The following is a 25,785-nucleotide window of genomic DNA, read 5'->3' as shown; positions in this document are numbered from 1 at the left end:
AAAATTATTTTTTCCTTTGTGAAGTGTCATCTCTGTTTCTTCTTTTTCCTGCTAGTTTTTTTCAGGATGGACTCAAAGCCGTGGAAAGCCTCAAACCTTCCATTGAAACGCTGTCTACGGATCTTCACACGGTGAGTAGCTTACCTCCCACTGTGGTTTAAAACCATCTTAATTCAACAGACATTTTCATCTAAATGTCACTTCTGTGTAATCCTGTGTTTTCATGCCGTGCCACCCACATGGAGTGTGGCGTTCCCACGCCTGTCGTCTGTCTTGGTGGGAGGGAAGGTTTGACCAGCGAGGGAGGCAGTTGTCGCGTTGTGTGGAAATGGCCCCGTGAGCACCAACGTTTCACTGTACCTCAGTCTTAATTTTCTGATTCGTTCTGTTGTGTGTGTGTGTTTTTAAAGATCAAACAGGCCCAGGATGAAGAAAGAAGGCAGTTGATACAGCTTCGAGATATTTTGAAATCCGCATTGCAGGTTGAACAGAAAGAGGTGAGGGGATTTAATTTTGAAAGATTGCAGTTTTCACCCCATTATTGGAGGCTTTGGGCCTGAAGAACATGAAGTTCATGTCTTCTAGGAGCTCACAGTTCACTCGGGCTGTGTCAGGCACCAGTAAAACATTTAATGTATTCTTGCAATTTAGTTATATAAAACCATCTTTTAAAATATGTTTATTTCAGGAGGAAGCATTTACTACATGCATGGCCTTAATGGCGGTGTATAAACCCTGTGCTCTGTCAGTTGCTAGATAAGGAGCTCTCAGTGGCTTCGTCACAGAGACCATGTGTCATTTGTGCTATTTATCCTGTACCTGGCCCTCTGTCATTTCCCTACCCTGACATACGTGGACTCTGCCCCTTTGGGCCTAGGCACATAGCAGGAGACCAGCTGGGGCTCTGCCAGCCCTGAGGTTGTGTTCTACAAAATATGAGGCATGAGCTTTTCTTACAGCTGCCTCCATCATGACAGGCAGAAATCCTTAGTTCTCTTACTTCCCCTCTTTCTGTAATGACGTCTCTGTGTGCTAACACGTCGGCAGGGACAGTTTGTGTTGTAGGGACTTGTTTTTAAAAAGCCATTAAAAAGTAAGTTTTAAAGATAATTTTACTATATTTTCACTACAATGTGGGTATCATAATGTGAATTTAGTATAAATCCATTTCCTTGTTAATAAAAGGAATGTATCTAAACGTATATCTAGTGATTTTAGAGAAATTGCTAAACTACTTGACAGCATAAAGTTCCCTGTTGGCAGTTTGGTGAGCTCTATTTTATTGTAAGTTCTTGTACTATAACTGAATATTGTTGTTTTTCTCCCAAATGCATTTACCTTTTGTGACCGAAGTCTAGGAGAGTAAGTAGTTCAGTATTTTAATAAATTGCAGAATTTTGCATGTTTTATTCATGAACATACATATATATATTCCTTTTATATATTAATGGCTAGTAGCATTTTTTATTTTAACCCCTCACCTTTCATTGTTGTAGACTTTATTAAAGGCTGAAGAGTTTGCATAAATATTAGGGAAGTGGACATTTTCTGGGTTTACAGTTTACACTTTTGCTGCTGTTCCTTTATGAAGATGAAGCAGGTCCCTCCCTCCCTCCCTTTCTCTCCCCTGAGTGGCTGAATTCTACACATCTTTCTAGTCCCTCTGAAGCCCCACCTCTGGAGCGCTGCCTCTGATCACCCCAGCCCACAGTGATCTGAGTTCACAGAGCATGTCCTGTTTGAAAGCCCCATTTGAATCACAGCCTATTCCTCTTTTTGAGTGTTGGTTGTGCCTTAAGTGCACAGATGCCTTTTCACCAGCCGGACCTCGAGCAGCCTGAGGATGCCACCCTGCCTTCTGAGCCATTCTTCCATCACACTGTAGTGCCACAGCGCTCATTTAGTAGGATTTTGGTAAACATGGGTCAACTAAGTGAGACACTGGCAGAGCAAGGTTATATTTAGTGCTAGAAATGACCTACAACACGGTGACTTCCTCCTAGTCTAGAGAATGTAGGCCCTGACGCTTTGATATTCCCAATAAGCAAGAAAAGAAAAGAAAACTTGGCGTAAGGAGAAAATAGTGGGCTAGTGGTAACGAGGAAGAGGTAGTGCGAGGGCGGGAGCCAGAATGCCGTCCAAGGTGGCTGCTCCCCAGCGCACCGTTGGAAATGATCGAGAACTGCCTTTGTCTGAGAAATAGCCCTCTGGGCACAGTGCAAAGGCTGTGTTTGCTTTGGCTGTGCAGAATTAGGAGGTTTGGGAAAACGGGCTGTTGTGAGAGAACTGGTTATTTACAGCTTCGCAGGAAAGTAATAACAAATTTACCAGCACAGACCAGAAGTTCTTTATAGTTTGTTGTTTTTTGTTAACCAGCCCATCTGCCCCTGATTGCACAGAGGGATCAAATGAACCTCCTTTACTATTCTTCTTTGGCTGTCTGCCCAGTTGGCTCCTTGTCAAGACCTAACTCAACAGTCTCCTAGTTGTGGGCGTGTTGTGTTTTCTGTGTATCATGCTCTGCGTTGCTTTTAGGTGATGGCATTCAGCAAGTTGGACAATCTTTGAATACAGTTGCAAGTAATAAGCAGATGTGAAAATGCTAAATTTTCTGTTTTAAAATGATTTTTATGATGGGGGTTCCATCTTGTATACCTCAAATTTGCAATAAGAATTGATCATTTGGTCATTATTGTTTAGGCCGTCATTCCCTTTGGTTGGATTTTCTTCTGTGACTTAGACAACTGAAGGTGTTAAGAGGATTTTTATTCAGTGTTATAAAAATTCTAACCCTACCTGTGTAATAACAGTTGGTGGAAATTAAGTAACATGCCCCAAAGAAACTGCCTTGATGGTTGGTAGAAGCCAGTGCTCCTCATTCTCTTCCTGTAAATCCCAAGCATCAGTTATTGAAGGAATGAAGAGTGGCCATTCCAGTGTGGTAGCTTCGGGCTGCTGTTTCTTTGTGACCCTGCAGCTTTGTTTTAGTGTGGAGCCTGTGCCGTTCTGGTCCCGGTGACCTCACACCTCCCAATCACTGGCCATTCATGTTTTGTTCTCGATATTTTCTGCTCTCTGTAAGGAGAATACTACTCTTTGGTATTTCCATTATTTTTCTTTGTGAAGGTTTTCATACTTGGAGAAGAGTTGAAAAATTGTGCAGTGACCACCCATAGTGCAATATTATACAATGAGGATCGACCTATGTACCATAGTGTTTGATTTTTGGAGAAGATCCTATCTACACAGTTAAACTCGTTGGCACTGCTCATCTTTGGTTGAGCTCTCTCCCCGTCAGCCTTGCCTCCTGCCTTCCCCATCCCACGTTGTCCATCCGATGGTGTTCTGCCAGGATGGACCCTGTTGGGGTGCTGGCGGAGTCCCAAAGCCTCATCACTTGTGTGCAGGCTCTCTCTGCTGTTTGATGTGGAGAACCCAGACTTGTGTGCTTCTACGGGGAGGATCAGGCTCTGGGGCATGGTCTCACAGGTCTGAGTGCTGAAACCACCGTGGTTTTCCACTGCAGATCTCAAGTATGGTTGCTCTCTCTCTCTCTGTCTGTCTGTGTCTGTCTATCTCTCTCTGTCTGTCTCTGTCTCTCTCTCTCTCTCTCTCTCTCTCTCTTTCTCTTGCTCCCTCTTTTTCAAGCATCCTGTCTAGTAGGATGTGATAGAACAGTTTGTGCCACCCAGGCAGCCAAGGTCCACCACAGCCATAATTTTCTTCTGCCTCTGGGTTCGCGTATCTTACATGCCCAAATCTGGCCTTCATCACAGAGATCTCTGCCAGGGGCCACCTGCCTGCCTCTCCTGCCAAGCTGCTAGGTAGCCTGGCTCTGGCCTCCATGTCACCCTCAGTGGAGGACTCGTTTGTTGATTCACACATCCAGCTACCCTTTCTTCCACTGTTACCCTGAGCCAGCACTCCACAAACACAACAGAACAAGATGGATCCGGTTATCATCTCTTCAGGGGCTCATGCTCTGGGGGTGGGGACAGAGAAGCAATTGGGGCGCAGTGTGATGAGAGCACTCGTGGACATCAGCTCCAGGAAGCAGTGTCTGCCCAGTGCGGGCTGGGCAGGTGCCATCAGGGATGACTTCCCAAAGGCTGTGATACCTGGGATGGGGCTTAGAAGGATGATTAGGAGTTAGCAGGCCAGGCATGGTGGCTCACAGCTATAGTCCCAGCACTTTGGGAGGCCAAGGCAGGTGGATTGCTTGAGTCCAGGAGTTCAAGACCATCCTGGCCAACATAGTGAGATTCCATCTCTACCAAAAGTCAAAAAAATTGGCCAGTTGTGGTGACATGCACGTGTAGTCCCAGCTACCCGGGAGGCTGAGGTGAGAGGATCCCTTGAGCCTGGGAGGTGGAGGTTGCAGTGAGCCAAGATCACACCGCTGCACTCCAGCCTGGGCAACAGAGCATGACCTCATCTCCAAAACAAAAACAAAAAACTGGGGGCGGGGCAGGAGTTACCAGAGTCCCAGCAGGTGAGGCTGGTGGAGAGGACAGCTTCTGACTAGGACGGGGTTTGCCTGGGGAGCTGTCTAGCAGAGCAGAAGAGCATGGATCTTGGCATTTGAATCCTGGGTCTCCCACTTCCTACCCTGCCCTGTGACACTGGGCAGGTTCCTGGACCTCTCCATGTCGTGGTCTCCCCGTCTGTCAAATAGGAATAATACAGCCAACCTCAGAGTTTTCAGGAGATGTAAGAGATCATTTCTGTAGAGCACTTACCATATTATCTTAATAATAATAAAATTATTTATTAATAATCTTAATAAATATTAATAAACTATCTTAATAGTTCATTCAACAAATACTGAGCTCCTAGGTGGTAAAGATACCGTAGTGACCAAATTCCCTTCCCTCTTGGTGTCGCGCTCTTAGAGGTTCAACAGGAATGGATACTGCTGCTGCTGTTGTGTGTGACATATCCCTTAGCCTCCTTGTTGGTCCGTCCTCTGGCCCTATGTCTTCATGGCTCTTGCCCCTCTTCCTTCCTCCCTATCTGACTCAAGATGCTGTCATACCCAGCTCTAGGCTTCTCCTCTTACTCCTGACCCAGGCCTTCCAGCCTCACCTGCCTCTCACCCACCTCTCTGTGTCCAGCCTGCGTCACATTCCACAGTCCCCTCACTCTAGGAGAGGAGGGACCTGTTCCTGTCCATTGCAGGGCATTTCCTGTTTACCTCACTTTTCAGGTTTTCCAGGCACTTTACAAGTGTGGCCAACGATCCTTACAAGCCACTTTACAGGGTAGGCAATGTTTGCCCATGTCTGCAACTTTTTGTTTGTTTGTTTGAGACAGAATCTCCCTCTGTCGTCTAGGCTGGAGTGCAGTGGTGCGATCTTGGCTCACTGTAACCTCTGCCTCCTGGGTTCAAGTGATTCTTCTGCCTCAGCCTCCCAATTAGCTGGGATTACAGGTACGCGCCACCACGCCTGGCTAATTTTTGTAGTTTTAGTAGAGATGGGGTTTCACCATGTTGGCCAGGCTGGTCTCGAGCTCCTGACCTCGTCATCTGCCCGCCTCCGCCTCCCAAAGTGCTGGGATTACAGGCGTGAGCTGCCGCGCCCGGCCAGCCATGTCTGCAACTTTATTCTGTGAGAGAGAGAGGATAAGTGCCCTTGCTGGGCTCACACAGTGGCATCAGAGCCAGGATTTGACCCTGATCTATTCCATGTCAAACTGATTCTCCGGAGTCTTTTAAAAATTATCCTTAAATAATGGAGAATAGGTGGTAACGATATTTGAAAGCATTGTTCTTAGACCATGGCTCAGTGCTTGGCTCAGCAAGGCCTCCAGCTCCCAGTTGTGCCCATGTGGGTGGACACACCTGTCGTATCTTCAGAAGATGGGGAATGAATTGGACATCACAGCCCTCCTGGGCAGAGAAATTTTAAGCTTCCAAAAATGACTCCTTGACAAGCTTGTCAACCACAGGAATTGTCTGGACACTGACTTTCTAAGAAGTGGGCAAAATGTCAGTTTTTAAGCTATCCTAGAGTCTTAGACAGCTCAAGGATTCTACTGGTCATCTGGGCAGATTCTATGTTGGCCAGACCCAATGGCTAATACTTCATAGGGCCACAGAAAAGTTAAGATCAAGGATGATGTCTGAGCTCTGAGAACTTGTCTGGGTGTCACAGGACAGAGGATATTGGACACTGATAGAATTTCATGAAAGCCTTTTGAGGTTCCACCGAGTGCCCACCTACCCTGCATACTCAGGCACACAAACAGTCCCTTCACGTTGAGGCTTTGTCAGTCGAGTTTAGGTTGTCTTCGTCTCTCTTAGGAAGGTGGAGAGTACATTGGAGTCTCCAGGAATTGGGGCAACATGGACCGCCCTGGCCTCTCTTACTTCTTATGTTATTCTTCTCTCCAGAAGGAGAGGTTCTTTTTCCTTGCATAGTATTCTAAAAATCAGAACCTTGGTCATGTGAAAGGGCCGGTTTTCTCTGTCAGGCCTTCACCTGGTCAGGCGTTTTGTACAGGCTAACAAAGGCTATTGTTACTGGGTCGCCTGGGAGTCACCTAGAGGATGCTGAAGTAATTCGCGCTAAAACAGTTTCAATTTTATGTTAAACAGATTATATTCCTCTTTTTTACAAATGTGAAGTTTTATAGGCCAGCTTAATTCAGATTTGCCTGCATGCTTTAATTGGCCTAAAGAAAAGAATAAAACAGGGTGATTTCTTTGTCACCTTCTGGCATAGGGTCTGATTCTGTTGAGAAGAATGTCCCTTATCCTGTTAATGAGACCTGAAAATCGCTCTGATTAATATGCGCGGCACGAACAGTGTTAGCGGTGTTGTCACATGATTTCACCACTTACTTTGTGCAGGGCTTTTTTTCTCCCCCAAATCAATAGACGTATTTCTTGGTTGTGCAGTTGAGTCTCCTGACAGGTTTATTTTTAGTCTTTCACAGAAACGCTGTACAGGTGAGCAGTATTTCTCCACATTCCTTCCACAGCGTTGTTCTCAGCAACGTTGAAAGCTGGATTTGCTCTAAATTTTGGTGCCAATGTTCCGCCCTTCTGAGAAAATGTGGAAGCTGGGACCATCCTCATCCCATGAATGCGTGTGTGCCCTAGTTTATCCAGAGGCTCAAGTGCTGTGTGAACTTTCTGTGGAAATGAGTTCACTTCTCCCCTCCTGGGCTCTGCTTGTTTCAGAGTTGGTTGTCAGTTCAGTAATGGAGAGTGCCTCCGCACGTTACTGATTGCTCACGTGGAGTTTTTTGGTTCTTCTTTTTTGGCAGAGTTTAAAAAGTCAGTGCTAGACACTCATGTGCATGGGTTGGAAGACTTATTGTGAAGATAACAGTACTCCCCTAATTGATCTACACATTCAGTGCAGTCCCCATCAGAAATCCCAGCTGCCTTTGTGCAGAAATTGACAAGCTGATCCTGAAGTTCATGTGGAAACGCAAGGGACCCAGAATCGTCAAAACAATCCTGAAAAAGAAGAACAAAGTTGGAGGATTCACATTTCCCGATTTCTGAACTTACCACAAAGCTGTAATAAAGACAGTGTGGTACAGGCATAAGGAAAGACATATAGACCAATGAAATAGAGCTGAGAGTCCAGAAATAAATCCTTACGTTTAGAGACGATTTATTTTCAACAAGGGTGCCAAGACAATGGAGAAGGAGTAGTTTTTTCAACAAATTGTGCTGGGGCAGCTGGATAGCCACAAGCAAAGAAGGAACTTGGTCCCTTACCTCACACCATAATCAAAATTAATTCAAAATGAGTCAAAGAGCTAAATGAGAGCTGAGACTATAAACCTCTTGGAAGAGATTTATAAGTATAAATCTTCATGACCTTGGATTAGGCAATAGTTTCTTAGATAGCACCCTTACAGTACAAGTGACAAATGAAACAGTAGGTAAATGGGACTTCATTAAAATTAAAAAGTTTTGTGCTTCAGAATCTTTTTTCAAACTGTCAGAAATCCAAGAGGCTGCCTGTGCCTTGGGATGCAGTCGAAACTCTGACTCCAGCCTGTCTTGTCCACCCCTGGGCCTTACTGCCTCAGATGCAGTATTTGTCCAGCTTCCCTGGGTGCTGACCACGTGACCTCCCTGTGTCTTCTGTGTATTCTCCACTTTGCCTTGAAGATCCTACCCTGATTCTGTGCCAGTTCTTGCCTTCATGTTTAAAACTCGCTTTTTCCTGTGCTTTTCTCCCTTTGACTCTTCAGTTCTTGAGTGCTGTTGTTCTCAGCTTCCATCACACTGATTTTCCTGCGTTAGTTCTTTCATCGTTTGGGGATGTGCTTCGTTCTCCAAGGATGGTGAGCTGCTCAGTGGCAATGATGAGAGTGGCCCTAGACTCTGAGGATGTTCTCTGGGGAAAGAAGATGGTGTAATGGAAGGAGCCTCAGAGTGGAAGGCAGGATTCCATTCCACTCTCTGCTCTTGCTTTAAGGAGCTCTGCACCTGGAGCAAACCACTTATTTTCATTGTGTCCCGTTTCTCCCATTATGGAATGAACTGGATAGGAGTTCTCATTAAACACCTACGAGCAGCCCTCGGCCCTTTCCTGGTTGACCTGTGAACACTTGGTTCATATCTTGCTCCCCTCTCGTTTCCTTTAAGTCTCAGGGAAATAGAATTTCCTGCACTGGCACTGGTGGCCTCTCCTACTCTCAGCTCAGAGTGTCTGCTACTGTTTGTTTGGTTTGGTTTTTGTTTTTTTGAGACAAGGTCTCGCTCTGTCACTGAGGTTGGAGTGCAGTGGTGCTATCATGACTCACTGCAACCTCGATCTCCCAGGCTCAAGCAGTCCTCCTGCTTCAGCCTCCTGCGTACCTGGGACTACCAGCGCCTGCCACCACACCTAGCTAATTTTTGTATTTTTTGTAGAAACGAGGTCTTGCTATGTTGCCTAAGCTGGTCTTGAACTCCTGGGCTGAAGCCATCCGCCCACCTTGGTCTCCCCAGATGTTGGGATTACAGGCATAAGCCACTGCGCCCAGCCTGATATCATTTGTTAAACAGTTGAGCCACCTGTTGGATGCCAGACACTGGACTTGGGCCCTGGGTGTTCATTGCTAGTCCTCGCTTACCCTAAGAAGCTGATAGGCTGGAATTTCCCAACTGTGGTAGATTCAATCAGATTCTCAGCTGACCATGTGGATGGTTTACCTATGATTAAGCTCCCTTGGTCAGGGTCAGACCCCCCTTACTCAAGATTGGTGGAGTGAGGAAGTGAAGATTTGTGCAGTACTTGTTGATGTTCACATGTGTGATCCTATTGAGTCCTTACTGTTTATTGGCCTTACTGGGTATTCTTTTCTTATTGCCCAAGAAGGGAACTGAGGCTGAGAGCTTATGTGATGGTTCTGTAGTAAGGGACAGAAAGCTGGTTTTGTCGTTTTGCTTGGAAACCCCTGCCTTTCCACTCACTGCATCACCTCCCTCCTCGAGGGCTACTGTGGCCGTAGTGGGAGCCTCATGTCATTGTCAGGGGGTTAAGGCTCATAATGAAATAAAACCTGGAAACTTCCAGGGCTCATTCCTTCAGCCAGTTTGGGAATATTGGTTTCCTGACATTTCCTTCTCCAGCCTGATAGATGGCATTTATCAGTTCCTAGAGCAGAATCTGATGTCCCTTTTTTCCTGTGTTGAGAAGGGGAAATTTCTCCAATTTTTGTTGTTGTTAAAAAAAAAAACACATTAGGCATAAGTTTCCTTTGTGTACTGCTTTTCTAAAAATTAGGACCTGGACAAGATTAAAAACACACTCTTCACCATTTTTTAGGACTCCCAAATTCGTCAGAGCACAGCTTATAGCTTACATCAGCCTCAGGGAAACAAGGAACATGGGACCGAGCGGAACGGCAGCCTCTACAAGAAGAGTGACGGGTACGTAAGGGGGTGTGGCTAGAGTTTAAATGTACGTTCGTTATCTCGTGTCCAAAATGTCTAAACTCTTATTGTTTCTCCCACTTATCCACAAGGATCCGAAAAGTGTGGCAGAAAAGGAAATGTTCAGTTAAAAATGGTTTTCTGACCATATCCCATGGTACCGTAAGTATTCTCTTTTAATCCATGGTGTCTGCTGTATTAGGTGAGGTTGGTGTTGGAGGACTTTCTGAAGTTAGAGGGCAGGAGTTGTTCTCCGTGTGTTATGGTATTAAGGATGTGTCTTAGAGAATTTCCCTGTCAGAAACACTTGCTGGCCTCCATCTTGATTTGGTGCACCTGCAGCCTGTTTATGTTTTTATTTTTATTTTTATTTTTATTTTTTATTTTAGCCAGATGGAGTCTTGTCCTTGTTATCTTCCACTCCCTAGCAGAGTCAGGAGTAACTGATAAGCCAGGTTGTCTTTATTTAGAAGCCTGTGACTCCAGAAAGCACAGAACAGCAAACTGCTCCCCCAGCTCTCTTTGTCTCTGGAAATTGAACATCTCACTTGGGAAGATTTCTACTTTTCCATTAAGAGAAAAAAATGGGCAGGACTCTGGGGACCGGAAATCCATGAGAAAAGACATCTCAGTAATTTTATTATCGAAATCTTAACATGTGTTGCCCAACTTTAAGGCCTCTTTCCATCATCCTGTTTATCAGAGTCTATGCAAGAAAAAAGGGAGCCCTCTATGTTGAGCTTATGAAAAGCCGGTCAGGATAAAGTTCCTTACCAATCTAGCTTTCAGAGGCCAGGAACTTGGATCACAGCCACAGCCCTGCACACCACACTGTTCTTTCCATGGCAGCGTTATACATACTGTTGCCTCACCTGGCATGACTAGAGCTGGTGATAACCACATGGGCTGGTAGACAGCTTTGGTAACGTATCAAGGCCGAGGTCGTTGCCTTTTTGTTGCTAGAGAGATGCTGAGGGTTGTTTGCATTCCCATTCCCCAAGCAGAGGCCTAGTAGTGCATGCAAGCCAGCAGCCTTGGGCGTGTGAGTGGATGATAGTAACCGTCTTTCCTGCCCCTTGTCCCTCCAGTCCCTGGTGAAGGCAGAGCTGGGCAGGAGCTCAGAGGGGCTTTTCTGGCCCCTATAGAAATGTCATTACTCAACATGGGGTCCAGAGAAACGGCCCTGAGGTTCTTATGAATAAGGGAATAGAGTAAAACCCCAGCCGAAGCATGTCACAGCAGCAAGGATTGTGTTCCTCTGGGGGTGCCTTCGTTTTTGCCAACTTCGATTTAGAAAGGGAGAGAGGAGCTAGAATAGTATATACCCAGTGGAGGGATTCTTGGTGACCTCTGGTCTAGGGGATTGAATGTGTCTCTGAACTTGGAAATGAAGGTCATTTTCTATTTTCAAACCCCAGCTTTCAGTGGTCATGTGATCACCACCATACCCACCCCTGCGCCCCACCCCAGGGCCATGCAATGTGGATCTTAATGCGACATTGTGGGCAGGTGCGGTGGCTCAAGCCTGTAATCCTAGCGCTTTGGGAGGCCGAGGCGGGCAGATCAGCTGAGGTCAGGTTCAAGACCAGCCTGGCCAACATGGCAAAAATCCTGTCTTTACTAAAAATACAAAAATTAGCCAGGCATGGTGGTGCATGCCTGTATCCCAGCAACTTGGGAGGAGAGAATTGCTTGAGGCAGGAGAATTGCTTGAACGCAGGAGGCAGAGTTTGTGGTGAGCCGATATCACATCACTGCACTCCAGCCTGGGAGACAGAGCGAGACTCCATCTCAAAAAAAAAAAAAAAGACATTCTTTCCATGCGTTGATGTGAGGGTATGAGTTCTGTAGACCAAGGAAAGCAAATTTATCCAGCCATCACTGTCTTTAATATTAGGAATGTTAGATTAGGTAAGACTAGGCACCCTTCTAAATACCTTCCCTTCTAAATACCTTCCAGATCTCAACACCTGTGGTTCTGTGGTTTGCTTTCAAATTGGTGTCCACTCGCTGTTTGTTTGAACTCCGATTGACTGCCTCAGTGCAGAAACTGTCATACAACTAAGTTCTAGTTCATGCTTTTACAGCTCTGAAGTCAAGGGGCGTATTTGCTTCATTGAGAGTTCCCCTAGATCCAGGCCTCAGCTTAAGCCAGTGAGTGGCTCTTTCCATGGCAGGTGGAAAACAGGTCTGGTAATCCTTTGCTGACAGCATAAACTTCACTTCGAGTCACTTCCATAGCTTGAGCTTCCTCTCAAAAGATGTGGAGGCTTAGTTGTCTTTAAATTTGGATGGGTTGCCCCAGTTTTTGGCAGATAGTACGGTTATAACCGGCATTACTGGGATGCTGAGAACTCAGCTTGTCACACAGCGTGTGCATATTTAATAAGTGCTTTGTGTTTGGAGGGGAAAACCCTCTCCAGGGAATCTCCACTTCCAGAGGTCTCCTCCTGCCTTTAGCAGCCATCGCCGCCTACATCCTGCAGGGGTGGCAGGTGGGGCTGTCTTGATTGACTTCCTCGCTGCCATGCAGAAAAATAAGTAGTTTTCCAGCCCTCCGTTCAGTGGCTGAGTGTTCCTTTTCTCACCTTTTCCCTATTTCCCTGCGTGCTCTGGAAGTCAGAATCCAGAGGACCCCTCTGTATGACTGTGTCTACAGAGGACCCCTCTGTATGACTGTGTCTACAGAGGACCCCTCTGTATGACTGTGTCTACAGAGGACCCCTCTGTATGACTGTGTCTACAGAGGACCCCTCTGTATGACTGTGTCTACAGAGGGGTTGCATGTGGGGAAGTGAGTTCACCCATACCAAGAAAGAGAATTGAGAGATGCCCTTTTGGTTTGGTTTGGTTTTGACTTGATTTCTTGTGCAGCTCACCTGTTTGGCCAGCAGCTCCTGAGTGTGCTCGTTTACCGTCAGGAAAAAAAGGCACATTTCCAAAGACTTGATTAAGTGGAAGTCTAAGAGCAGAGCCTGGCACATAGCTGCGAAGCCTGTCTTTAAGAAATGGAAGCACACAGGGTGTATTTACACTGGTAGGAAAACCCTTCCCAGGAAGCTGGCAGCCTCTGGGAAATGAAGTTGTTGTATTCTGGTTGGAGCAGAGGATTGAGGATAACATCCGGGAGATTCGTTCAGAGCCCGAGTTGAATTTCCTTCTTAGCCGAGTCTGTTTTCTGGCCCTAGGAAGAAGTGATCCTTGAGACAAAATAACTCTAATTAGGTATCCTCTTTGCCAGATTCGCAGGATTGCCACGCCACTGAGGGCTGGGGACTGTGTTACACTGGAAGGAATGTCCAGTGGCTCTTACACAATCTAAAATTTTAAAAAATGATCAGTCATGAAGAAAGAAGAAAACACCTTCCTTCTAAAAGCCTGACAAATCGGGAAAAAATAGAACGGCACGATTAGAATGGAGAATCACTGATAATCTCTGCCTGCATGGCAAACTCTAAGGCTGTTGCATCTTTTTTTTACCATTCCTTCCCAAGTTTTCTACTAAACTAGGCCTTCTCAAATTAAATTCTCAAGAAAATACTGGTATTTTGTGAATTAGATGAAACCATTCTATATCTCAATTAACTGATGACACTTTTTTTTTGTTTGTGTATTTGTTTGTTTTTTTCTTTTTGAGACGGAGTCTCACTGTGTTGCCCAGGCTGGATGGCTCACTGTGACCTCTGCCTCCTGGGTTCAAGCAGTTCTCCTGCCTCAGCCTCCCAAGTAGCTGGGACTACAGGTGCACGCCACCATGCCCAGCTAATTTTTGTATTTTTAGTAGAGACACGGTTTCACCATATTGGTCAGGCTGTCTGGAACTCCTGATCTCAGGTGATCTACCTGCCTCAGCCTCCCAAAGTGCTGGGATTACAGGCGTGAGCTCCCGCGCCCAGGTGACACTGTATTTTCCCAAATTGCAACAGGGAAGGATTTTAATGGATAGAATTTTCTCCCATAAATTTTTCTAATAGCTTTACTGTTTGCTAATACTTAATCTGTATACTTAATATTTAACCTGAATAGCAAACAGTTATTAATGTAAAACAGAACTGCTGGTGATATTGCTTAAGATCAACTTATGTGTTTTGTGGACACATTCTTATGGTTGTCATTTTTTAATATGTAGGCACATTTATGTCTTCATAAATTATTCCTACTTCAAATAAAGGTGCTGAATATTTTTCTCTATTTTGTGGTATGCTGCGAAGTGAGAAATCTATCTTTGATGGTAGTTAAGAACGAACACCTTTCCCCGTATCACAGGGAAAAAGAAAGACTGCAAGGTGGAGGTGGGGAGGGAGAATGAGTTGTAGTAATTTAAGTTGTGGTTCTTTGCTGCTCTTAAAGATAAGTCCAGGCAAGCGACCGCCTTCCATGGATACCCACGTCGAGGACAGGGAGGGTGGCAGTTGAGCCCCGAGCCCTGGAGCCAGCCTGACTTGTTGGAATCCTAGCTTCCCCGCTCCCTAGCTGTATAACCTCAACCAGATTATTTGGTCTGTCCAGGCCAGTGTCTTTAGCTACAAAATTGGTGTAGTTCCTACCTCAAAGGGCAGTTAGGAAAATTAAATGAATTATTTCATGAAAAATGTTTAGAACGGTGCCTGCCTTGTATAGGTATATAATAAAAATAGCTGAGTAAATGTAGCTATTGTTATTCAAAGTCATTATTTTGTCCATGAAGGTGCTTCTGTATTTATCAAAGCACACAAACCTTAGATATAGGAGTTATTCCTATATCTAAGACCCCACAATTTGGAAGTAGCCCTAAAATTTGCACATGTATAGTTGTGTCATCATAGGGTGGTAACAGAATAGACCCAGGCTACGTATGGGTGGGGGTACACCCGTGTTAAAGTACTTGGTTGCATACATGTTTTGTAACCATGTTTCTAGAAATAGATCATTTGCTGTATTGGTTCCTGGATAAGTTAGGTAATCCGACTGGTAACAATCCACAATCAGTGGTGCTTTCACTTAAAAGTGTCCAGATTTACAAGATTAGGCAGAGCTTGGTATCTTCTAATACTGATTTCTGACGATCCAGGAATTCTCTGAGATATCTACAGATTATGGAGAATATCTGACTAACCTGTAGAGGATAAGACCAACACAGCCACGAACCAGGAGAGTCTAGTACAACCCTGTTTATCTGACTTTATCTGACTTTCACTAGTCCAAACTTATATTTATTAACCCAAATCCTTCACGCTGCAAGGATGGGTTCAACTCTCCCACCCTAACTCTGCAGACTTACTGGAAGGAAGCTGCTGGGCCTGTAAGTGCTTGAGGGTTTCACAGGTCTGTCCAGGTGTAGATGCATATGTGTATGTATCTGGATTAATCCCAAATTCAGGTTTTTTTCATCTTGAAGTGACCAGTGGCCAAGGGAAGTGGGGCCCAAGAACGATGGAAGTTTAAGACATTCTTATTTGATCTTTCCTTTAGCAGCTTGATAGGTGGGTAAGATAAGCCCACTCGTATTTGGATATTCCTCCAAGATTTCTAAGAGGTATTCTGCTGTTCGAAATTTTTGTTTCTGAAATTATCTTCTTACCCTCAGTCCTTTGCTTTCTTGGACTAAGTATGATCTTTTTTTTGAAACTGTAATAAAATAGCCATTTTTCATACACCTCTGATGAAAGTACGTTGTGATTGCTTGGTGTTGTGTGTGGGGGAGAGGGTTTGGGGGTTACAGATGTGAATGAAGTATGTTTTGTTGAAACTTAAGTGACAGTGATGGTTGGCATTTAGGAATGTGAGTCTATTATCTGTCACCACTTCAAACAGTAGGAAAATAATTTCTCTGCCATTTTTGTACTGTGAAATTACCTTCACTGGAAGTGAGGTTTATGCTAAGAAAAAACGCTTTTAAGATCACCAGAAATTGAGCTGGGTGCCCAAGTTACCTGGCAAATCATCTGTGTTGTCGGTAGGAATCAGAACCGAATGTTTTGGGCTTAGCCATGCAATATCTTGATCTGAAGGCACCCACCGCCAGCAGCCTCAAAGCTGGCATTGCTTGTCCTCTTGTCCAGGTGGGTTTGTGTAGACCACCAAGGTGCCCTTGCAGGGAGGCAGTTGCCCTCTGTGGAGACGAAGTTCAAAGGCCTCTGTAACTTGTCCCAGTCATGCCTTCCTCTGTCAAGTCTGAAGGCCACCTTTGCAAACTAGTGAAGAGCTTGCTGTTGCTGTATCTCGTGAGGATTGATACTGTATGATTTTCCATTCCTTCCACCCAACCGCAACCTTTTTTGTTGTTTTTTGCTTTTAAACAGGCTAACCGGCCTCCTGCAAAGCTCAACCTGCTAACCTGCCAGGTGAAGACCAACCCTGAGGAGAAGAAGTGCTTTGACCTTATTTCACGTAAGGCTCCCTCTGAGATGCTGCGCCATAGAGACGTTGTCTTATGCTCTCCTCTGGGGCGTCCTTCACATTTCAAACACTGCATTCGGAAGAATTGGTTTTTGAAGAGACATACCCTTTTTTCTAGTGATATGCATGCTTTGTGTTCCATTAGTAACTGCTGGCTTGCCAGCCTTTCTAGTTGAGGGTTTGACTTTGAGGGCTGGCCCTGCTCCTTGGGGGCGCTGTAGTCCTGAGACATTACCTGGCTCTCTGAGCCTCAGCATTCCTGTTCCTAAATAAGGAGATCCTACAAGAGAAGCCCACAAGCCTAAAACTCCTTCACTTGAAAAAGAGAGAAGGAGGACAATTCTTTTTTCAAGAACTTACATAATTTGGGTGATGTTAGAAATGCTAAAAGGAGGGTCTTCAACAGGGCCCTTGAAACTTCAGTGTTTGAAATTGTTTTTCTTCCTCACCACAGGAATAGTCTTTCTGCTTCTCTGTGCTTTTCCTTTTTGTGGTGTTCACAAAAGAATCCCCACAGAACCATCCATTGTGGTGAATGTTTACTCAGCACCCCCTAAATTAAAGGGCCCATGATGTCTAAAAGAAAATAAGATAAACCTTTTTTCCTAGGTAGTTCTGTGTGGCAGGGTTACAGTCTAGGGGAAGAAAGGGCCAGTCTCCCCTTTGAAGAGGCAGTCACTAGGGATTTGGGCACAAGAGTTACATTTGCAGAGGACCACGCCGGACTGTGTACTGTAGGAAGGCGGTGCTGTTCTCTGTGCCTCAGTACCCCTGAGCGGGAGATGGCTACCTTTTCAAATGTCAGTTGACCTGTATTATTGAGGGCTAGGAAGTCACTTATTATGTGATTCGGCGCTCCCAGCAAACTGCGGGTAATTATCACTCCACCTCACCCACAATGGCTTGCTCTTATCCTCCCTATTCTCCTTCTCATACCCTCTGTGTGAATCTCTGGGGAGGGTTGAGCACTGTGATATGTGCAGAGGGTTCCAGTACCATTTGTTCTGTTCTTCAGACTCTAGACTGATTTGTAAAATAAAATGGACTTTATCCTGCGTCAAACACCCATCCTGACTCAGTCTAGTAAGGTCCACAAATTCTCATCAAAGCTTGCCTTTCATTCATACAAGATGTTATAAAATGCTGAGTACTGGCCAGAGTTTAAAATGTGATTGCAAGCCAGGTGTGGTGGTGTGATCCTGTAGTCCCAGCTAATCGGGAGGCTGAGGTAGGAGGATCACCCCAGCTCAGGAGTAGACGTCCAGCCTTGGTAACATAGCAAGACCCTAACTCTTTAAAACAAACACACACACACACACACACACACACACACACACACACACACACACACCACCACCCCCCTCCCCCCGCCCCACTGCTGGGATACCTGTGTCTAGCTAGCAAAAAAGGCTTGAATTGAAGAGTTTCAGAAAACCTGATGGTGTAATCTGATGTCTGCCAGTGGCTGGGGCTAACTCAGAGGGTTTTAGGCCTTTCCATTTTCTGAACTAGTAACACACAAGAAGCCATGCGTTAAAATGCCCATCCTTAACTCATAAGCAATAATAGTGAACCTATCACCTGGAGGTGGGTGTAGGGACTTCTTCCCTCAACTGCCCCAGGCCCCTCCAGCATGCTCCGCAGGGAGACCCTGCTAGATGCCATATGTGCAGAAGTACTTGCTCCAATGTATTCCCAGCCTACACCTTTTTATAACACAGCAGGCAGCAGGGAGGATCAGTAGATGGCAAGTGTGCATGCCTCCCTTCTGGGTGTGAGTTACTGCAGCCCTTACACGTGTGGGAATGCGGTCCTCTGTGAATCTGGCCACACACAAACTCTGTGGCCAACTGATATTTACCAAGATCCTGCCAGTGTCTTTGCTGCAGCCTGATGCATTGAAACATCTTCAGGAAGGACTTGTAGACTGTGATGCCCAGAAAGGTTTGCTGAGCCCAGCTGGGGGCAGTGTCATGAGTTTGCTAGAGTCCATTGTCGTCTTTGAAAAGAGCTCTCATCCCTCCTCCTTCCCTGCTTGTCTTCCAGTGGGTAAAATGAATTCCAGTCCTGCAAATTCTTCATCCTCAGTGAATTTTCAAAAGGTGCCTTCCTATGAGTATCTGTAGTGAAAATGCTTTGTGCAGGGGTATGTGGGTTTGGGTTGAAAACTGGCCAGATACCCCAGAGAGTCATCACAGGAAACCTGGCTGCAGTATAAGCCATGATTTGATGAACATCCTGAGAAGGTGAGGGACATGGGGTCAAGACCTGATTCTGGCTGATTTAGGAGCATCTGTCTTCACCCCTCTCAGATTCCTCCTCTACTTTCTCACCAGCCTCATGGGATGAGCATCACCAAGATGCTTTTGAACTCTCAAGATATTTGGGTGGGCCAGGCAGTGGCTCATGCCTGTAATGCAAGCACTTTGGGAGGCCAAGGTGGGAGGATTGCTTGAGGCCAGGAGTTCGAGACCAGACTGGGCAACATAGCAAGACCTCCTACAAAAAATTTAAAAATAGTGCAGTATGGTGACATGTGCCTTTGGTCCCAGCTACTCAGGGAGCTGAGATGGGAGGATCGCTTGAGTCCAGGAGGTTGAGGTTGCAGTGAGTTGTGATCATGCCATTGCACTCCAGCTTGGACAACACAGCAAGACTGTCTAAAAAAAAAAAAAAGACATTTGGGCAGTTGGGGAAGTCAAGTGGAGGCACATGCATTGAGGCAGTGAGGGTGATATTTTCTGTGTGCATCTGCCAGGCACCCCATGGTCACCCATTCCTCCTCTTCCTCATCTGTCAGTTCATCTTGGAATCTGCCCAGAGAACTCAGAAGAGCAATAGACTGGCTGGCTGGTTGCAGTTACTTCCTACAAGATGCTCCTTTACCATCCTTGCTCCTAAACAGGGGCTTCCCATTCTCATGAAGGTGGAATTGGGGCCGGGGGCAGTGGCTCACACCTATAGTCCGAGCTACTTGGGAGGCTGAGGTGGGGGGATCACTTGAGTCCAGGAGTTTGAGGCTGCAGTGAGCTGTGATTGTGCCACTGCACTGTAGCCTGGGTAATAGAGGGAGACCTTGTCTCTTTAAAAAAAGAAAAAGATGTAAATGAGCATGGGCTCTTCTAGGAGGATGGGTCTGTGGCAAGGCCAGCCCTTCTGGGAGCTCATCCAATCCGTTGCCCACAGACTGACCCCACTCATAGCAAATTCAAGTCCTGAGCCATTATCCGTGAACCCCATGGGCACCCTGGGCGGGATGGAAGGAACAGGAGAATTGTGAGGTGACCCAAGTGAGTCCCCTGAGTAGGATGGAGCCAGAGGGAGTCAATGACCTTCCAGGTCCACATGGCAGGTTAGCGGCCAGTAGAGCCAGAGCCCTGGCCAGAAGCTGCCCTTCACTGGCCACCAGCACCTGAGTGCTCCGATCGCCCCCTCTGTCTCCTCCTGCTCTTCTCCCTCACGGCTGAAGCTCTGGAAGCCGTCCGCTTATTTGTAGCATCTTTAAAGAGAGTGTAGTGGAGGGGATTCTTGCTTGAAGTTTTTCCTCAGAGGTTTGCCTCCTGCTTGTGCAGTTTTTACATGTCAGAATGCAGAAATTGGCCAGGTGCGGTGGCCCATGCCTGTAATCTCAGTACTTTGGGAGGCTGAGGTGGGAAGATCGCTTGAGCCTGGGAGATTGAGGCTGCAGCGAGCTGTGCACTGCACGTTTGCACCACTCCACTCCAACCTGGGCAGCAGAGTGAGACTCCGTCTCAAAAAAAAAAAAAAAAGAAAAAAAGATGCCATGGTGTTGTAGAAAGTGGTCAGACCAGAAGTCCAGGAACCAAGTTCTGCTGCTGGCTGTGCTTGTGTTTTGCAGCTTAGCCTCTCTAGGCTTCAGCCCTCACCCAGTCACTTACCAAGAGCTGTTCTAAGAACCAACGTGCTTTCAGGAGTAAACACCACTACAGGGAGGTGGCGTGTCCACTCACTTTTAGGAGCACAGATGTTCGTTGTGTTTCCCTAACAAGAGAATTGGTACTTGTCATCATTCTGCCATCTGCAAAAGCTGGATTCCCCTGCCCCTGCTTTTCTTTATTAAATCTAATTTTATTTTTTGTTTTGGTTTTAGACTGCTTTTAGACAGAGAATATCCATATATCCCTCCCCCAGCTTTCCCTTCTGTTAACATCTTAATACAGTTACCCAGTAGTCCGTGGTACATGTTATCCAATCATATTTATGTAGTTATCAAAACCAGGAAACATTGGTTTGATGCTGTTAACTAAAAATCTTACTCAGATTTTACCAATTTTCCCCCAAATGTCCTTTTTCTGTTCCAGAATTCTATCCAGAACCCCATGTTACATTTAGTTGTGATTTTATCCTGGTCTCTTGCAGTCTGTATCGGTTCTGTAGTCTCACTTGTTTTTCATGATGCCTTCTTAAAGAGTATTGACCTGTTTTTTGGTCAGACTCCCCTTAATTTGGATTTCTCTAGTGTTTTCTCATGAGTGGATTGAGGTTATATGTTTTTGGCAAGAGCAGCACAGAATGATGCTGCCACATCCCACACAGCCGCCTCCCTGCCTCACACACACAGAGGTCCACAGCCTGGCAAAACACTTGTAAAACGGTGCTGACGCCAGCAGTATGTGAGTGTAGGATTTTATATTCGACCATTATTTAACACACTCCTCTTGATTTAGCTACATTTCTAGTATTTGATTCTCAAAGCATATTATTCTTAGAATTTCTCATACTAATCTTTTTCTAAGAAAGCCAGAAAACTTCTAAGATATTCTTTTCAAAAAAGGTTTTTATTATTCAGAGGGCTTGAACAATTACTTTTTGGGGGCCAACTCTGTAGTGAGTTAAAATGAAGCTATTGAGAGGATAGTGATGGTTTTCATTGAATAGCTTCAGTTTTTAGAAGCGGCGTCTTTTAAAACTTGAATGAGGGAAAGGGCAGGTTTATTTTGCATTAGAATGCCACCGTTGGTGAAGGCAGACATTCGGAGGATATGAGGGAGTGCCTGATTTTATACAAATCAGTAATTTCCAAACAGAGAGCTAAGATTATTCCAGAGGCTAATTAGAAACTATTTTCTTTTGGAATTGTGTATGGATTGCTGTCTGGGCTCACAGTTGAAATTCCTCTTGCTATGCAGATGACAGAACTTACCACTTTCAAGCTGAAGATGAACAGGAATGTCAAATGTAAGTTACATGGTGGTGGGACTTTGGGCTGGACTCACCCGTTGTTTGTGGAATTTAACACAACGTCGCTCTTGTTTTTCTAGATGGATGTCTGTGCTGCAAAATAGCAAAGAAGAAGCTTTAAACAATGCATTTAAGGGGGATGACAATACTGGAGAAAATAACATCGTCCAAGAACTGACAAAGGAGATCATCTCAGAAGTGCAGAGGATGACGGGCAATGATGTCTGCTGTGACTGTGGGGCGCCAGGTGACCCAGGGACCCCACCCGACCCTGGGCTCTAGGACATTTCAATCCCATTCTGATTCACAGAATCCAGTCATTGATTTTCACTTTCATTTCAAACACGAAATTAAGTGCAGCTCAGCCTGAGTTCATCCCATTACACAAATGCTTAATGAACTGTGCAGACCGCGGCAGGGGAGAGGGGCGGGAAGATGTTTGCCTGCCGGGCCCCAGAGCAGGACTGAGTAAAGAGGGTTTGACAGAGCTGCAAAGTTTGAAATGCTTTTTGAGAAATGAAAACTGAAGGGTACAGTGAGGGTGAACTCAAGGTCATGTGGGCTGAGAGGCTGCATGTGGATGGGCTTCCTTGCTTGGAATCTGCTCTCTTCTCCCTTTATCCTACTTTGCAGAACTTCTGAAGTAGCTTTAAGCCGCTGTCTGGCTCTGTGACCCTGGGAGAGCCACTTGCTTTGTTAAACATCGATTTTCCTGTCTGTAAAGTGAAGGGACAGGTCCCTTTCAGCTGACACATTCTGTGAAATAAGATTTTATTTTTACATTTTGATAAAGCATATTAGGGGCTTTATAGTAGGATGTGATTTAAGGAATTTGCTTATTCTAATTGAGACACAATGGTGGGGAGTGGGGGTCGGGGACTACACAGGTGCATTTTCTGAACATTTATAAAATGAAAAAGATGGAGGCTTGGCTAGAATGGTTAATTCCCTTTTCATTCCTCTAATTCTATGACAATTTTTCTTAAACCAGACACAACCAAAATAGAGTGGACAGTTGAGAATTACCTTTAGGTTCCCATGACCCTGAAGACTGTATTTGGCCTTGGATCCATTAAAAAAAAAAAAAAAAAAAACCAACTGGGTGCAGTGACTCATGCCTGTAATCCCGGCACTTTGGAAGACTGAGGCGGGCGGATCACTTGAGGTCAGGAGTTCAAGACCAGCCTGGCCAACATGGTGAAAACTCGTCTCTATTAAAAATACCATAATTAGCCCGGCGTGGTAGTGCGCACCTGTAGTCCCAGCTACATAGGAGGCTGAGGCAGGAGAATCACTCGAATCCAGGTGGCAGAGGTTGCAGTGAGCTGAGATCACGCCACTGCACTCCAGCCTGGGCAACAGAACGAGACTGTATTTAAAACAAACAAACAAAAAACCCGAAAATACGTTTTTGGCAGGAGATGAGGTAGGGGGTGATAAGTAGTGAATCATGGTCTTTCTTGAGAAAGGGTAAAGACAGTCTACGATTTGGGTTTTTCATACGCTTTGATAAAGAACTCAAAGGTATGTACTCATTATTTTAAAATGCCAAGACAATGTGGGTAATATAAAAATGATGTAGAGTCACCTAAATGGATGCTTGTACCTCCGCAAAGCACATAGATACAGTGGAGTCGTCCTACACAAGTGCAGACACAGACGCCAAGGTGGTTTTCCAACATGGATAACATTTTTAATAACTTGAACATTTAAAAAATAACTTCATGATTTCCTACTGACTAAAGTTGCAGTATTTATCTGCCGTGAGTTTCTCAGGGCAACAAACAGTTCTGAAGAGAATTGTATTTATGGGTTGTGATGATGTACTCAAGGACATCTTATTTTTAATTTCGCATTTTTAGCAAATTCCACATTCATCTGTCAAGCATTTTGTGGGCCCCTATCATCTGCTAAACGTATGGTAGGTCATGTTAGTGAGTAGCCGAGCTGTGAGGGGAAAACGTGGCTTTGAACGCAGGTAGAGGCAGGGCCACAGTCTGCTCTGCACTCCCTGGCGACCTCGAGCCTGAGCATTGCGAAGCTGTCTCTGCCATATAGTGAGATAAAAATCCCTGCCTTGGTCATCTCATGGAACTCTTAGATTTGATACAAAAGTGCTCTGTGATTTCTGAAGCTCTTAACAACACAAACTGTTACTGCTACTACCAGCATGCTGAACACAGCATATCTTATGTACATAGTACGTTCTCTGTTATTATCAGCATCTATAGATGCATATGTTTTAAGCCTATTCCCCCTTTACAAGAAGACTTTGGCTGGTCTCATTGTTTTCCTCTTGCTCCATTCTGCTAGTGTGACCAAGTTGGTGATGGGCATGGTGTGTTTTCACCACCAGCCATTGAGGAGCCCTTGGTCACTGGAGTGTGTCCTATTTATTTTTGCACACACAGCACCTGTCACATGAATGGAAGGATGGGAACATGGAGAGAGAGGGAAGAAGAGGGAGAGTAGATATGTGCATATTTGGGTATTGCGTGTAAATTGGTGGTAATTATGGACAAAGTTTCCAGCTGTGTTAAGGATCAGAAAATGCTCATGCTCAGAACTGCTTGTTCAGTAACTATGCAGGAAGAAAGATGTGACTCCTGACCCTCTTTTTTACTGGAAGCTCAAATCTGCCCTGTTCTCTTTGGCAGATCCTACATGGCTTTCCACCAACCTGGGCATCCTGACCTGCATCGAGTGTTCCGGAATCCACCGAGAGCTGGGGGTTCATTATTCCAGGATGCAGTCCCTGACCTTAGATGTACTGGGAACATCTGAGCTGCTGGTAATTTTTAAATCCTTGATTTCAGATTGGAAACAAATGAGCTGTAAGCTAAATTTTACTTTTGGCATTCTAATCCATTTTGGTAAGCTAGTGGTTGTTGATATGTTGCCAGATGGGTTTGGATAATTAGAAACTCATTGATAATTCTGCATTTTTAGCTACTTGTGGTTGAGGGCACTTCTTGTTGCAAAACTTTATTCTTAAATGAATAAAAGGGAGTGAAACCAAAACAGGAGCATTGAGAGTGGTGTGAGATTCTACAGAAATGGAGTAAGATGGTGACATAGGCCAGCTCACCCCATCCATTAGACAGATGTGGAATGCAGCGTCTAAAGACAGGAAAGTACTTGTTTTCCCTCATCACCAGCGATTTCTGACAAGGCTGTGGTGACAACTTGCCTCAAGCCTCCGACTTCTCCCTACCCCAGATTGTCCCCCATTGGGGGAGATATTGGTCTTCATTTTTACTGCCTTTGTTTTGTAAGTCTTTCATTCTTGGTTCAGTGGTAACACTTAAGCCATGTGATAGAGATAGGAGGAGACAGAAGCATATTCTGTGAAGTGGCTTTCAAGAGTATCGAGGCTGTAGTCCCACAAGGTCCATCAGACAGGGTGCTTCTGGCCACCTAATACATGAGCTTTCATGACTGTCTTCCCTAGAAAGCAGTTCTTGAATTCTCTCCTGGGATAGCTGGGTGTTGACAGTAAACAGTAAGTAGATATTGATTGCCATTGATTTTAATGTTGAATTTAAAAGTTTACATGTAGGGAATTTAATGTCAAGAGCAATAGTCTTGACAGAAAATCAATAGTTGTGGCCCATGTTCCTCTCAAGGGGCCATCAGTCTTATTGATGACTTCGAATCCAGTGTGTCTGAACTTCGAATGCATTTTGAACTCTCTTGTCAAACCTTTCCAGTCTTTTAGGAATTCCTTTATGGTCTTGAAAGACAGAGTTGGGAGAAACTACAGTGGATCCTGGCAGCCTAGTTAGTAACATCCTTAGTTACTTACAGTTTAAAACTAAGCTAGACTCACTTAAAATGTAAAACTAAGGAACTCCAAACAGTGCCTTCCTGGTTACATACAGCAATTATTGTTCATGTAATAATGCACGTAACCTACAGCTTAGAGAGGTGCACAGGTGTACATGTGGTATCTCTTGGATAACTGATGATGGCGTAGATTGGAGATTGTCATGGTACATTTTCAAAGAAGCACAAAGTACTTTTCAGTAAACACTGGTGAACTATGGCAGTTGTTTCTTTTACTGCTTTTCTTAAAACAATGGAAAGTGTTAAGTGATTCAAGATGACGTAATAATTGTTTATTTTGTACTATGTATTTTGCAGACCACTTTATATATACTAGGCTCATTTGATCTCCAGTAACAACCTGATGACCTTGGTATATTATCCCTATTTTACAGAGGAGGAAACTGAGGCTTAGAATGTTTCAGTATGCCTAGGGTTATGAAGCTTTTAAGGTGACAGATCTGGGGTGTGGGCCTCTTCAATCTGATTCCAGA

The 25,785-nt window shown here is 45.0% G+C and overlaps 1 protein-coding gene across 5 annotated transcripts in view; it reads left to right on the top strand.

Annotated features, from left to right (window-relative positions):
• The window catches only part of ASAP2 (ArfGAP with SH3 domain, ankyrin repeat and PH domain 2), a 198,836-nt gene that overhangs the window by 127,140 nt on the left and 45,911 nt on the right, over window positions 1-25,785 (top strand). For all 5 annotated transcript variants that reach the window (XM_055377461.2, XM_004028808.5, XM_055377460.2 and 2 more), the window contains 8 exons: window positions 56-131; window positions 411-497; window positions 9,780-9,883; window positions 9,979-10,048; window positions 16,168-16,255; window positions 21,415-21,463; window positions 21,547-21,713; window positions 24,124-24,257. In XM_055377461.2, the coding sequence (XP_055233436.2) occupies window positions 56-131; window positions 411-497; window positions 9,780-9,883; window positions 9,979-10,048; window positions 16,168-16,255; window positions 21,415-21,463; window positions 21,547-21,713; window positions 24,124-24,257 (775 nt within the window). The remainder of the gene's footprint in view (window positions 1-55; window positions 132-410; window positions 498-9,779; window positions 9,884-9,978; window positions 10,049-16,167; window positions 16,256-21,414; window positions 21,464-21,546; window positions 21,714-24,123; window positions 24,258-25,785) is intronic.

This window comes from Gorilla gorilla, chromosome 12, assembly GCF_029281585.2.
Source record: "Gorilla gorilla gorilla isolate KB3781 chromosome 12, NHGRI_mGorGor1-v2.1_pri, whole genome shotgun sequence".
Classification (NCBI taxonomy): domain Eukaryota; kingdom Metazoa; phylum Chordata; class Mammalia; order Primates; family Hominidae; genus Gorilla; species Gorilla gorilla.
This window is presented reverse-complemented; position numbering and strand designations above follow the sequence as displayed.